The following is a 14476-nucleotide window of genomic DNA, read 5'->3' as shown; positions in this document are numbered from 1 at the left end:
AAATTAAGATGTAAGAGTTAGCCAATGAAGCTAGAGCTAATGGGCCAAGCATTGATTTAAATAATACAGTTTCTGTGTGATTTTGGGAGTCTGGGCATCTGAGAACAAACAAGTGAGCTCCTACTACACTCACGTTTGTTCCAGACTCCATGTTTACCTCTCAACTTCAGTTTCTGATTGAGATGCAGTTTCTCAAAGGATCTCCATGGGGTCACATAGGTTTTATGACAAAACCAGCATGTTAGTTCCCACTAATATTTTTTTTCTCTTGCTCACTGCTTCTCAAACTTTCTAATGCTACAGTCCTTTAATACAGTTCCTCATGTCGTGGTGGCCCTCAATTATAAAATTATTTTCATTAGTACTTTATAGCTGTAATTTTGTCACTGTTATGAATCATAATGTAAATATCGGATATTCAGGCTATCTGTTGTGTGACCCTGTGAAAGTCATTCTACGCCGAAGGAGTTGCACCCATAGGTCGAGAAACACCGCTCTAACTGGATAACATTTCCATTTTTCTTTGCATTATTTTTAATCTTCCATTTTCCTCTGTGCATGGCATGCATGTCTATTGTCATACATGTGCATGTTCACACGTGTGTGTATGCGCTCATGTATGTGAAAGCCCCGGTTCATGTGAGGAATCATCCTTGATTGCCCTTTCACCTTATTCATTTAAGCTGCGTTTCATTATCAAATCCAGAATTTGACAGTTTAGCCAGCTTGTTCTGGAGATCCCTGAGACTGAATGATTAAAGGTGGCCGCCACCCACACCCACTTGACATTTTATATGTCTTCTGGGGATCCAAAGGTCAGCAAGCATTTTAACCGCTCAGACATCTAACTGCAGGTGCATGTGGTGGGCACCAGAAGACAACTTTCAGGAGCTGGTTCTCCCTTTCAACCGTGTGCTCTAGGGACTCTACGCAAGTCACTGGTTCGGGAAGGCAAATGCTCTTACCTACTGACCCATCTTGCCAGTCAAAAATGGACTGGCATGTGATAGTCTTGGTTACAGACAGTTTAGGATTTCCTGAGATGGATAAGAACAGAAACTATATTAATAGCAGGATTAAATCAATTTTTAAGAAAGCATGTGAAACAAAGAGGGCAGAAGGACACTGTGAAAGCGTTTCAGAGGGCTGTCAGGAAAAAAGTGCCGCTGTGCCAAGCAACACAGTGGTTTCTTTTTTAAAATTGGAAAAGGAAAAAAAAATAGGAGTTGAAGGGGTCCAGGATACATAGAATAAAAGAAACTGCCGAGAAATAACAGGATGCAATGTTGTATCCGTTTGTCGTTCAGGTTCTCATTCAAGTTAATGGAACATAAAACATTAGACCCTTCCTGGTACCAGGTTAAAAGTTTTCAACAACTTCCTACCACGGTTATAAAATGAAATGCACACGCATGACTGTGACCGTAAACCTCCAATCCTCTGATTCACGACCTCAGGGGAACAGCCACCCTCCCAGTCCAAGTGGCCCACCAGGGGGCCGTTTCCCAGGCTGTCTATGCTACACCCAGCTGCGCTCCGCTACTCCACGTCTTCGCTCGTCCAGCTACTTGCTAAGTTTGTTCTGAAAGGAGCCCTCTTGTATCAGGCACAAGCTCTAGGCTAGTTCCTGCTCGTGTTCTTCAGAGAGCCTCACCATGCTCCCACTTTGTCCTCCATCTTCTTGCCCGCCTGTCACTCACAACAGAACAGGAAGGGAAGATGGGCAGAGGGCCTTTGCCCCTCTGCTCTTTGCCTGGCTGTCTGAGCTCCTGGGAGAGGCATCCTGCTTTTGTTTCTTCCTGTTGGATTCCTCTTTGCCGCCTTTGTTTTGCTTTGCTTTGTAATAAGCTGTTATTTTAGAATGTAGAAGGCATTTAAAGTATCTGAATTGTGAACGAATTTCATTCATACACTCTTCTAAACCTTGAGCACCTGCCACTTGGAAAGCACACTGCTGTGTCTAAATCTTTAAAAGGCTTTGTGCCAATCCATCCCCTGAGCCATTTTCCCTTCTTTTTCAAGATGCCAAAGGATCTTCCATCACACTCCATGGGAGAGAGCAGCTCAAACACTCATGTCTTGTCTGTCATTTGTACGGACCACAAAATCTACAATAGGATTGAACAAAATGGGGGCAGTGAGGCCAAAGCTGACTGTGCAGTTATCTACACAGCTACCCCAGCGACTGTCTTTTTACATTACCAACTCTCTAAACACTGTATCCACATAAAAGAGAACAACCTACTAAAAGTGGTTACTAATTCCCCAGAGGACAGCAATGCACAGACTTGAGGACCACATTAAAATATTACCAGTGTCATCTTCTGTGACTTTGCATAACTGCTTAGCAAATTATAATGTCTAAGGTATGTTATAGCACATGTAGAAATCACATAAAATGTATTTCATATGATAATACATTCAGAAAATTAGTTTGAGTAATGGAGCTGTCCCTGAAGTCCAAGTGAAGATAATAGAGGATTTTAAAGTGAGTGATTGGCCACAATCCTGGAAAGGAAGTAGAATTTACTCTGAAGAACAAAGTAAGAAACTTCAATTAAAGACTCCTACCGGGAGTAGATACAAATAGGGTTAAAGGGATTTATAGTTTGGGTCTACAGTCCAGCACAGGATGTTTTAAATGCTGATTCTCCAGTTGGTGGCGCTGTTCTGCGATGCAGTGGAACCTTTAGCAATCCTATTTAATAGAAGTCGGATACCAGAGGTGGCCTTTGAAGGTTACAGCTCAGCCCTTGGTCCCTGCTTTGTTCTCTCGCCTTCCTTGTCTGTCATGGCATGGACAGCTTCTATCACACACCCCTGCCTCTGTGTGAACTGAACGGTTCGGCCACGCCTTGCACACCACAATTGACTCAAACCCTCTGAAACCACATGCTGAAATAAATCTTTCTCCCCTTACGTTGTTTCTGCCAAACACTGTGGTCATAACACAAAAGTGACAGACACAAACAAACGCAGTGAGGTAACTAGGTTACAACCCCTTGGCTGAGGGGACAATGTGAACCATGGAAGATCAAGCATTGCCATTTAGAGGGATGCTGGCACTGGTGCCCAGGGACAAATACGGCAACGGAGAAAGAAATTGAATTCAATCATGCTCCAGCCTCCTCCAGGACTCACCATGCCAGAGCCCAGCCTGGAGCCAACTGACAAGGGACTGGAAGGAAGCCTCTCAGACAGTGTGGGAGAAGAACGGACAGCCAGAGGTGGGGAGGCTAATAGAGAATGCTTGACCCTGAACCCCAGAGCTGATATGAATTGGGAAAATGGGATCCACTACCATGGCGAGGAAACAAGGTTGTTTCCACAGAAGACAGATGAACGCATGGCCGTTCCTCAACCTTTGTCACTCGTGTGGAACAAGGGACAGTCAACGTTTACCAAAGGGAGGCCTGAGCCAGGGCCGTCTCACTGAGCCTCTGTTGCTAGAGCTCAGGGACTAGTTGATGGGTCCAACTGAGTCCCTGCCCAGGAGGAGAAAACCTGCACCCTTCCCACACTGCAAGTGACAGCTATGGTTTCTCCCAGGGCCAGTCCCTGCACACCTGCACACGCACTGCCTCCATTCATATTTACACTTACAGCAATAACCTCCTTCCCTCCCACCCCCCTCAGGACAGGGTCTCTCTATGTATCTCTGACTGTCCTGGCTGACCTCTGACTCACAGAGATCCCACCTGCTTCTGCCTGCTGAGTGCTGAGATTAAAGACCTGTGCCACCACGTCCAGCTATTCTAGTAATATTTTAGCAGCACACCCACAATGCTTTGGAAATCAGGGATCCCAAAGAGGTCACTGTTAAAGGAGGAGGAAGCATGCAGTGTAGGAATGTCCACTCCGTGCCCCAGATGTGAGTGGGCACAATCAGAATGCCTCATTTCATCCCCTCAGCGCAGTGACATTGACCCTAATGTACCTGCTTTCCAGATGACAGAGGTGAAGCTCAAAGAAATGTCAAAACAGGCTTGGGGTTTCCATCTGACCATCCAAAACTGGATTTGCTTTCTGGTTAACCGTAACTGTCCAGGTCTGAGAGGCTGCATACGCCTGCATGTGGGGGTGTACTGGGATTCCTTGTATTTGCTGCTCGGTTTTTATGAAAATCTAAACTTCACTGAATGTAACTTAAAAAGAAACCAGTCCACCCATCAGGCTAAGTTTTAGGATCTGGAAGACAGTATCTAGTTAGGTAGGGACAAGGCTTTAGGTAGAAAAATATGTCTATTCTTAGTTTTCTGTATTTCTCTGTCGGTGGATTAAAGGATTAATTTCGTAGACAAATACAAATACATATTCATGTCTAGAACAGAGCACAAGAGTAGCAAAAGTCCATAAAGCATATCTATGGCACACATCGAAGGAACGCACCTTTTGCAGCGCGTTAGCACTGAGAAGGAGCGGTGGCAGAACCGGCAGTGGTTCAGTACCCTGTCCTGATGTTCTACAGCTTCTGCTCTCCAGGGCAACGCTGACACTTTTGCTGTTACTACCATGGAGGCTGTTATTACAAGTCAAGCCACTGTTTTTGCCTTTCTCTCTGTGTACCATCACATTCTCACCGTTCAAACCAGAGAGCGGGGAGGGGATTACTACAGCGACACAGTCTAGAGAGATCAGCCCTCCATGGGGAACAAAGGAAGTTCCTTCTCCCACCAATGACGTCCACCATTGCCCATACACCGTTGAGACAGGCTCTGCAGAGTGGGTGGTGTGTAGAAAGCCTGACCTCATTCCCAAAGTAAGCCCAGACTCCCCCTGTACCTTTTTATTAGGTCCATCTCTGCCTGATCCCTCTTGCTAAGGAGCAGATTTCGGCTGTTTTCAAAGACATCTTCTATCTGGTCAGGCCAGAGGAACAGGGTGCTGTTAAGTTTGATATCCTCATCTGCAAAACACACAGAGTCTGCTGCTGGGCACTGCTCAGGATGTGGGGAATTGATTTAGAAGGTAAAAGATGGTTGGAAGTCCACCTCTGTGGGGTGGTAGTAAATGACTGGAATCATGGATGAACGAAGGCCAGGGTTCACCGGGTGCTTATTAGAGACCATGTTAGTATGCAGACAGCATTATCACCCTTATTTCACAAATGGGAAACACAGTGAAGTTACGTGGTCAAGGCTGCATTGCTGGAGGTCAGACTTCAGGTCCAAGCCCAACCATTTCCAGAGGCTATGTTCTAACTACTCTGCCTTATTGGCTCCTAAGAAGCATCAGAAATGTGGGGTGTAGCTCCCCTTGGATAGCTATCACTCCTTCATCTCAGCTGCAACAATGGCAGTAATCGTTTCTAGGTCATCCATGCACCCTGTGTGAATGTTAAAGCTCTGATGTGTGAAGATGTGGAGGCCAAACGAGAGTCTAGCTGTCTCCACGAAGTCAAGGGCATAGCTTCTGAATGTATGATGACTGCTCAGGCAGTCACCTTGAATTCCCAGTCTCTGTCAACGCTCCCCAACACATCCTAGTTTGGAACATGTAGTCCGTATGTGTTTCCAGCTGGGGAAAGATTCTTGAAGAACAGAGGGATTTCCCCTTTACAACCTAGCCATTACTTCAGAACTCCAACTTGATCTAAGAAGGCTTTAAGGGGCCTAAAGGAGCGGGAACATTTTTTTTTCCTTTTAAAGTAGACAGAAACAAGTTCTAGTCCTGCAAAGACAGGACTGTATTGAGATTAAGGATGAGTGAAACTACCCATTTATCAAAAGACTCTGCATTTGGAACTAGCTGTTCGTGAGCCTCAGGGTTAGATGCCAGTATAGGGTGCTGAGAGCCAGAGGCAATCCTGTGGGTGTGCACTCACTTAGTCTAACAAGATTCCCTTTGTGTGACTCAAATCCTGTGGATCAGGGTGTGAATTAGTGCCTCTTGCATATGGGGCATTGGGAAAGCTTTCCCAATACTGTGTAGTGGGGTGCAATGAACCTACTTTCTTCCAAGATTTAATTCCTAAAATATAAAAAAACACATTTTAATATTTACATAGGAGCACAAGCATGTATGTACACAGATACGGTGCAGACTTACGGGGCAAGTCTGCATAATCCATCAGGAACTCGAGCCTCTCACTTGCATCTCTAAGTTGCCTCCTGAGTTTGAACACAGTGACATCACTGGATTTCCTTAAGTATTCGATGAGGGCCACTAGCTCCGCGGTGTTGGCAGGGATCTCACTGACTTTTTCAGCGATGGTGTTGTACTGATTACAAATGCTGCGGAGAAAGAAATGGTCACAACAACCATCATCATCACCACCACCACCATCACCATCACCATCACAGCGCATCGATTTTGCATCAATATGGAGGCCTGGGGTTGATGTGCGGAATCATCCTCTATTGCTTTTCTGCCTTCCCAGGCTAAAGGTCCAGGTGGGATACCATACCCAGTTGGCATTTATGTGGGTTCTGGGAATACAAACTCTAGTCCTCACACTTGTGTGGCAAGAGCTTAACCACTAAGCCATCTCCACAGCCCAATTTTTTTTTCCTCAGAATTTTCATACCTGGTATTAGTTTCCCGGTTTACATCCACTTGGTATTGGATCAGACGGTCTTTAAGATTTTGGGCTCGTTCACAGAGGTCATGATTTAGGACCAAGGCATCAAGACAGAACATGGCCAAAGGCACGGTAATGTGCATGGACGCAATTTCATTTCTCCTCTTTTTTATGCTATTGATGCTCTGTAGAAAGAAGTACAGTCAGAGTTCAATGGTAATTAGAGTCTACCCGTTGCTCCTAGCTTCCCCCTTGCTCAGCACTAGTTCAATACAGAGTTTGTGCTCATTGCAATCCATTGGTTGCTCAATGCACTGACTACCACACACATGTCATCAGGACATGAAACTCTTAGTGGCATCTCCTACCGTCACAAAATCTTCAATCTCGTGATTTATATTCAGGAATTCGGTGATGCCTTGCTCCGCTGTGTTATCCAGCAAGTCGTCGTACTTCTTGTACACGTTTAGGTATCTTTCGTGTTGGAGAACATAAAAGGAAGCACACAAACATAAGTCAATGAGTTGGCTAGGCAAGGGCACAACCAAAACAGGGCACATTTAAAACATAAACTCAAGCCAAGAAAGAGAAATAGAATAGAAATATAGCTGAAAATCCAGAATTTGGGCTTCTAATTCCAATTTTGTGACTTCCTTGTGGCATAAACGTAGAAAAAATACTTAGCTGGTTTTCCTCAACAGGGCTTCTCTGTGTAGCCCTGGCTGTCCTGGAATTCGTTTTGTAGACCAGGCTGGCCTCGAACTCACAGAGATCCGCCTGCCTCTGCTTCCCAAGTGCTGGGATTAAAGGCGTGCACCACGACTGCCTGGTGGGTTTTTTTTAAGTTGTGTTTTTATTTTAAGTGACTATAATAAGGCAAATTTTATAAGGTTATCATAAACCCTAGCTATAGTAAAATATGTAGAACAATTATTACTATCCTGACATAAATGTGCAATGAACACCAGCACCCTGTCTTCCTTCTAACCCCAAGTTCTATGCCTAGTTTTAAGATGAAAATTTGGAATTAAGTAATCTATGGCATATGAACTTAGGTCCGTCTGTTTTCAGATCATGTAGGAATGACTGGACAATTTTCTCTAAACTATGGTTTGAATTAACATCAAGTTGGTACTGAGTAACTATGAAGAGTGTCTTGGTGGAGCCCCAAGGTACCCAGGCAACCTGACAGACACTCCGGGACAGCAGAGAGGCCAGGACGCGGTCTGTCTGGAAGAAAGTGTATGTATAAGACCCATGAGCAGGGAAGCCCCCCAAATAAAATGCATTGAGGTGATCTTCCAAACACTAGGCTGCTTTCTTCACAGATGAATGGATGTTCTCGGCTGAAGTGATTTTGCCCTGCAGGAGGGTTTTGGCCACATCTGGAAACACCTCAGGTGCCACAGTGGGGCAGTTCCTCCTGGCATGCCATGGGCATAACTGGGGTTCTAGTATACACCCCACAGGGTGTATACACACAGAGCAGTTCATATCCCCACAACATAGAATTCTTCCCACTGAAAATGTGCAGTAAACACATTTTCACCAATTTCATTTGGTGACGAACTGTGATCACGTTCACTGGTTTAGGGTGATCTCACAGTGGGCGTGCAAAACTGAAGACACCTTTAGAGGCAAGCATTTGTGTTGGAAGCTGTCCTGCCCTGACCGGAGACTGTTGATTGAGGCAATTCTCAGGTTTCTCTCTGTGTGGTGGTACACTATAGTGATATGTTATTTGTGTTTTAATAAATAAAGCTTGCCTGAAGACAAGAGAGCAGAGCTAAGCCACTATAGGCCAGGGAGTGGTGGCACACACCTTTAATCCCAGGACTCAAGGCCACCCTGGGCTACGTGAGATTAAATCTGTCTGCAAGAGAAATAGAGCTCACACAAAGGTGATCCCAGCACTCGGGAGTCCCACTTTTTAATTCCAGCACTAGGGAGGTGGAGACAAGAGTGATATGGCTGGGGGTGGGGAGGGGGAGAGAAGTGCTCAGTGCAGTCATGCTGAGGACAGGACCACCCCCCCCCTTGTTTGTTTGAGCCTTGGTAGAGGTAAGAACTCTCTGGAGGCTTGGCTGCTTTGCTTTTCTAATCTTCACCTTGAACCCCAATATCTGTCTCTGGGTTTTTATTAATCCTGCTACAGTATACACCTGCAGCCCTGCTACTCTGGAGGCAAAGGCAGGAACAGCATGATTTTGGGGCCAGGTTGAGCTACACAGTGAAAACCTGACTCGAAAACAAATACCTGGAATTCATAAGTTTCACAGCAGAAATATGACTTTGTTGCCCCAGATCTCACAGAATACTGGTTTTCTAAATTCTAGAAATAGCCAAATATATCTTGGCCTGTGGCTTTCAGGGAGCAGAGGAAGATCTGCACCTGAATTTTAATTCTAGCATTTGTATTTATTGCAGCCTACTGTGGGAAAGTTACACTCTCCTGTCTGTAAAATGGGGATAATGTCATAAGCAGGTAAGCCCTGGCCATTGCTACTCTTTGTGTGTTTTGGGTGTGTGGGGATAGGGATAGCTAAGGACAAACACTGAAAGTCCAACTAGGTTAAAAGGCTAGAACTAAACCAACTTACTTGTGAGGTCCAACTTGATTTTTCTTAAATACCTCAAAAGTATCATTGACAAAATCAGAAACAAGGTTTTCTTCAGGGTCAACAGTTCCGAGGATCAGGTTATAGCCTTTCAGCTCTGGGAAAAGTATAGATTCCACCTGAAGAGCAGAAGGCACTCTTAGATGTAAGACACACACAGAAACTAGAAGGCGGAAGGCGGCAAACAGGCTTTCGCAGTGGACTCTTTTTCAGGGACACCGCTTGTATTTATTTTCTCTTGGCTAGTGGTAGAACTAGCCAAGAACACCCTGCTACTCCAACTCTTTCAGTGTGTGTGTGTGTGTGTGTGTGTGTGTGTGTGTGTGTGTGTTTTCATGGGCTTGGCTCCTGTAGAATCCTTCTGGGACTCACTACCGTATCTCAAGGTCCACAGTCGCGTCACTTTGCAGATGCTTAGTGCCCCGCCTCGGCAAAGACCTTCAGTCTGCTCACCTAGGCTCCATGCCATATAAACCACACATCTGCTTTTGACAAGACAGCAGCAGTTGAGGAAGCATGGGAACAGGTGCCAATGACCTTGGTTCTCTTTGGGTGACCCAAAGGCTTTAAATTGATGGAAGGCAACTTCTTTGCTGTGACTGTGTTCATAGACAAAGCCTAAAAGCAAGAGACAAGACTGCCATTGGTCCAGGGCCTGGGCAAAAGGGCCTGGGGAAAAAAGTATAGCTGATTGCCTAGGCCTTTCAATAGCTCCAATGTGCTTCCATGTGGACCAGATTTTGGAGCCTGTGTTGGGAAGAAGTCTCTAGTCAAAAGAGAAGAGAAATTCTTGTGGGGTTGAATGTGGAGGTTCTCCTGTGCGGTGTGAACACTGCGAGGTGGAAACAAGAATGATCCTGTCCTATTCAGGAAACTGTTATTTTCTGCCTCTCCTCCTGGCTCTCTGATTCTGCACTCCTTGGTCTCCCCACCATGTTCCAGGTTTCCTCCCATGTGCTTCATTGGCGTTGGCATTCCCTGCAATGCCGAGTGAGTGGATTCTGCCATGGGGGAAAGACTGGCCCAGCACCCCCTTTCCACAGTCACAAATACACACTTCTTATTATGAGAGGAATGCAGGAGAGATTCAGGGGGAGCTGGAGAGGGGCAGTTGGGGGTGGGTAAATCCTCTTTCATTGTATACATAGATGAAATTCTCAAAGAATAAAAAATTAAAAAGTAAAGGCAATGTAGTGGTAAGGCTAAAACACTCATGGAAATTCTATGTATTGCATTTCCCCTCTCGTTTTATTCAACTTTGATTTCTGCATCTCCTTCACCTCGTTTCATCCTAGATTACATCAGCCTTGTCCTCCTGGACGGTACTGATAAGACCAATGCCCCATACTATTTATTTTGGTTTCCTTCAGCATCTCCTTCTCACTGACAGGCTTCCTTTTTCTGCAGCTCAAATGCTCTTTATTTTCTAGATTATTGCTGGGGTCTGGGGAGATGGCTCAGCGGGTAAAGTGCTTGCTACACACGCACAAGGGCCTGAGTTTGAGTCTCCAGAACCCATGTATAAGCTGGGCACAGTGTTGCATCTGTAATTCCAGCACTGGGGAGGAAGACAGGTAGAGTTCATTGGCCCACAGGCCTATCTGCATTGAAGAGCTCCAGATGCAGTGGAGACTCTGTCCCCCAAAAATAACATGGAGATTAGGAAGACAGCTGACACTGACCTCTTTCCTCCACAGTACATGCATGTGTACTTATACATGTGTACACCCCCATGTGAGCAAATACGTGCAACACATACATATACACATGCACATGCATGCACACACACCACATTTTTTTTTATTTTTGAGACAGGGTTTCTCTGTAGCTTTTTTGGTTCCTGTCCTGGAACTCGCTCTTCTAGACCAGGCTGGCCTCGAACTCACAGAGATCCGCCTGCCTCTGCCTCCCGAGTGCTAGGATTAAAGGTGTGAGCCACCACCGCCCGGCCCACCACCACATTTGTAGCTGAGTTTCACCTTGAAAAGTTTTCAACTTACTGTATCCATGATGAGGTAAGAGACTGGAGACTCTTCGCCTGCTGATAGTCATACATGTATGTCATAGACATTTAACCCAAGGGACTATGGTTAAAATTTCACAAGTCAGTTCCGAGAGGAAAGCCCGAGGTTCTGGGGGAGGGAGGGAGTGCCACAGGCATCCCTATACGAGAACTCAGCACCTGTGGGTTCTTCCCATAGTCTAGTAACACTATTTGTGTGGAAACAGGGCTAGCTTTCCAACCTGGCACAAACTGACCCGTGAGGGTGTCATCTCGGCATCGTGATCCACTCCCTCGAGTACCAGTTCCTGCTGGGCTGTTTGCAGTGCTGGTAACCTCTCCAGCCCCAGCGGCTTGTTAACACTACCAACCAACAGCAGAGAAACAGACTCAGGCAGGATGTACTTCATGTGTCCCCAGCCCCTCACTTATCTCTTCAAACTAGTCTTCTCTTTCATTTCCTCAGAGGGATGTTGCTTGTTAAGAGAGGTCCCATTTCCCCTCTACACACTCATTTTCATGTTAAACCAAGCTTGGCTGACATCAAAACTCCAAGCACAGGGATTATTGGTGAAGGTGGTCCCTTGGTGTCATAGATTTTCCTACAAACCTAAGCTCTCTCTCCTCTCTCCTTCTCTCTTCTTCTTTTCTTCTTCTTCTCTTCTTCTTCTTTCTTCTTCTTCTTCTTCTTCTTCTTCTTCTTCTTCTTCTTCTTCTTCTTCTTCTTCTTCTTCTTCTTCTTCTCTCTCTCTCTCTCTCTCTCTCTCTCTCTCTCTCTCTCCTCTCTCTCTCTCCCTCTCTCTCTGTATGTCTGTGTGTGAGTATGTCTGTGCATGTGTGTATGCCTGTGCATGTGTGTCTGTATGTCTGTGTGTGTCTCTCTCTGTGTGTTTACATGTGTGTATGCACACATCTGTGCACTCATGCATGTATATTTTTTGCATGTGTGTCCACTTTCCCATTTCATCCAACTCCATTTCATTTCTGTCTGTGTGGTACACGCCTGTGTGTGTGGAGGCCGGTGGTTGAAATCATGTGCGTTCTTCTCTTGCTCTCCACTTTGCTTTATTTGAGACAGGATCTCCCACTGACTCTAGAGCTCACTAGTTCTGCTAGACTGGCTGGTCAGCAAGCCCCAGGCCTTTCTCCTCCTCTTCAGTGCCAGGCAGGTAGACACATGGCACCACACCCAACTTTTAAATGGCCACTGGTGATTGCACCTAGGTCCTTCTACTTGTTTGACAAATGCCTTTCTGACCAAGTACCTCCTCAACCTCAAACCTCAGCCTCAACTCGTGTGTGTGTGTGTGTGTGTGTGTGTGTGTGTGTGTGTGTGTGTATGTGAGAGAGAGAGAGAGAGAGAGAGTCTTATAGGTTGATTCCCTATGTGGAACTAGCCATGGGTCTCCTTGTCACATCACCCACCCAAAAGATGTTAGGTCACATGGATATCCGGCCTAGTAGACAAAGTTTACTTTCATGCATCTAATTTGATAGGTAATTCCACTCTGGAAAGAAAACTGTGAAGAGCTTGAGCCAGGATAGTAAGTTTTCTTTGTTTTTGTAGTTTTTGTTTTTATCTCCCTAGAACCCTAATAGTGATGAATAAACCCAGTGAACCTCAAAACAAAATGAACTATATTTTTGTAAAAATTTTTAGCAGATTCATGCCAGCTCATCTGCAATAAATTATTAACCCACATTGGATAACTTGGGAATTATCTGTCTTGTGTCAGGCAGCACACAAAGGCAGGGAATTAGCGGGGACATAGAAAAGACCTTGATAATCTTCCTGAGGACAAGGGGGTGGATTGTGGATGCATCCCAAAGTGAAGTTGCCTAACTGAACACCACATGGACTGCAACTGTGCAACCAGCCACTTGATGGTTTATTCAGTGCGGAACAAAAATATAGATGAATTATTAGGCAAATACCATACCTTGGGGATCCCATCAGAATTCTTAATGATTTCCAAGAAGGAATTCTTTATTAATTCCCAGCAATCATCAAAAGTTGGGTTGAAGACAATGATAGGCTCGCACACTTCAAGTTGAATCATGATTAGCTGAGGTGTAAAGAAATCCATCTCTTGGTAAGGTTCCTTAAAATCGTTTCCATCCTTTGGGAGACAGAAGATATATCAGACCTCACACAGAGCAGCCACCGGAGAGCACAGGGGTGCTGTTATCCATTCATAGTGCTCCCTGAGCACCGAGAAAGGGCGCCAGTATGCTTAAAATTGAGTCTGTCCTGCCAGGAGTTTATGCTTTTTTTTTTTTAGTTCCCCAGAACTTTACACAAAACGGTTTATTCTAATCAGTGCCACCTATGTTCCAACTTCTAAATCCTTCCTGCCCTTCAGAACTAGCACAAAAGACATCTCCTCGAGGAAGTCTCCTTCGCTTCTGAATTTCCATATTTCCACTTCTGTCATGTTATTTTGTCTTTCACTTAGGAGACTTTGTCCCCTCCCCTTACCTTGTCTGTCTAAACTTGAGGGCAGGACCTATGTCTTATTCATCTCTTTTCTTCAAAATATCTATGACAGCCATTAATACCAAGTAGGTGCTTAAGAAAAACATATTGCCTGAATCTAAAGGGATGAATATCTGTATCCTTTAAAAGACAGTGTCCTTGAGCACATGGTGCATGTCAGTCAAAATGTCAACTTCCTCACGACAGAAATATTGCTGAGGAGACATCCTTAAGACTCTGTGAAACCGAGCGGCACAAGATTGCATAATTGCAGTGCTCAGTCCTCACAGGACAGCTGCAAAAGCTTGGCCAAGTGGTTGGCTCGAGAGCTTTTCAGACCGTCTGAGGGAAGACAAATTATGTCCCTTCTCTCTTCGTGTGGGATTTTACAGTGAGATTTCATCCCTCACATGGGATGCAGTAACAGCTCTCTCCTTTCTGCCTCACACAGGAGATGTGCCCATGACTGCTCCAGAGTGGTCCTTTTAGGGATCATTGCAGCCCAAATTCAACAGAAATAGCTTTTAAACCTTTCGAACAACTAACAGAAGTTTGCCTGCCCATGCTTCTACTTCCTGATGCTGGGATAAAAGGCATGAGCCATTAACTTTACTTTACTTGGGAAAATACTTAGAATTTGACCTTTTTATAATTAAGGAATTAAAAAACATTCATTATACTCCTATTATTATTTTTTATTTATGTGCGTTGGTGTTTTGCCTGCATGAGGATGTTGGGTATTCTGAGACTGAAGGAACAGACAGCTGTGAGCTGCCTGCATGGGTGCTGGGAATTGAACTTGGGTCCTCTGGAAGAACAGCCCCATCACTATATATATATGTATATGTATGTATGTATAT

At 45.0% G+C, this 14476-nt stretch overlaps 1 protein-coding gene across 1 annotated transcript in view; it reads right to left on the bottom strand.

The window, feature by feature from the left end:
* The window catches only part of Dnah3 (dynein axonemal heavy chain 3), a 171033-nt gene that overhangs the window by 134477 nt on the left and 22080 nt on the right, over positions 1 to 14476 (bottom strand). Inside the window, exons 11-16 of the mRNA XM_050143254.1 lie at positions 13081 to 13260; positions 9121 to 9257; positions 6889 to 6994; positions 6527 to 6705; positions 6049 to 6233; positions 4783 to 4906 (exon numbers count right to left, since the gene is read on the bottom strand). Coding sequence (XP_049999211.1) covers positions 4783 to 4906; positions 6049 to 6233; positions 6527 to 6705; positions 6889 to 6994; positions 9121 to 9257; positions 13081 to 13260 — 911 coding nt within the window. The remainder of the gene's footprint in view (positions 1 to 4782; positions 4907 to 6048; positions 6234 to 6526; positions 6706 to 6888; positions 6995 to 9120; positions 9258 to 13080; positions 13261 to 14476) is intronic.

This window comes from Alexandromys fortis, unplaced genomic scaffold, assembly GCF_014885135.2.
Source record: "Alexandromys fortis isolate MF-2015 unplaced genomic scaffold, M_Fortis_MF-2015_v1.1 scaffold_45, whole genome shotgun sequence".
NCBI classification, from domain to species: Eukaryota; Metazoa; Chordata; class Mammalia; order Rodentia; family Cricetidae; genus Alexandromys; species Alexandromys fortis.
This window is presented reverse-complemented; position numbering and strand designations above follow the sequence as displayed.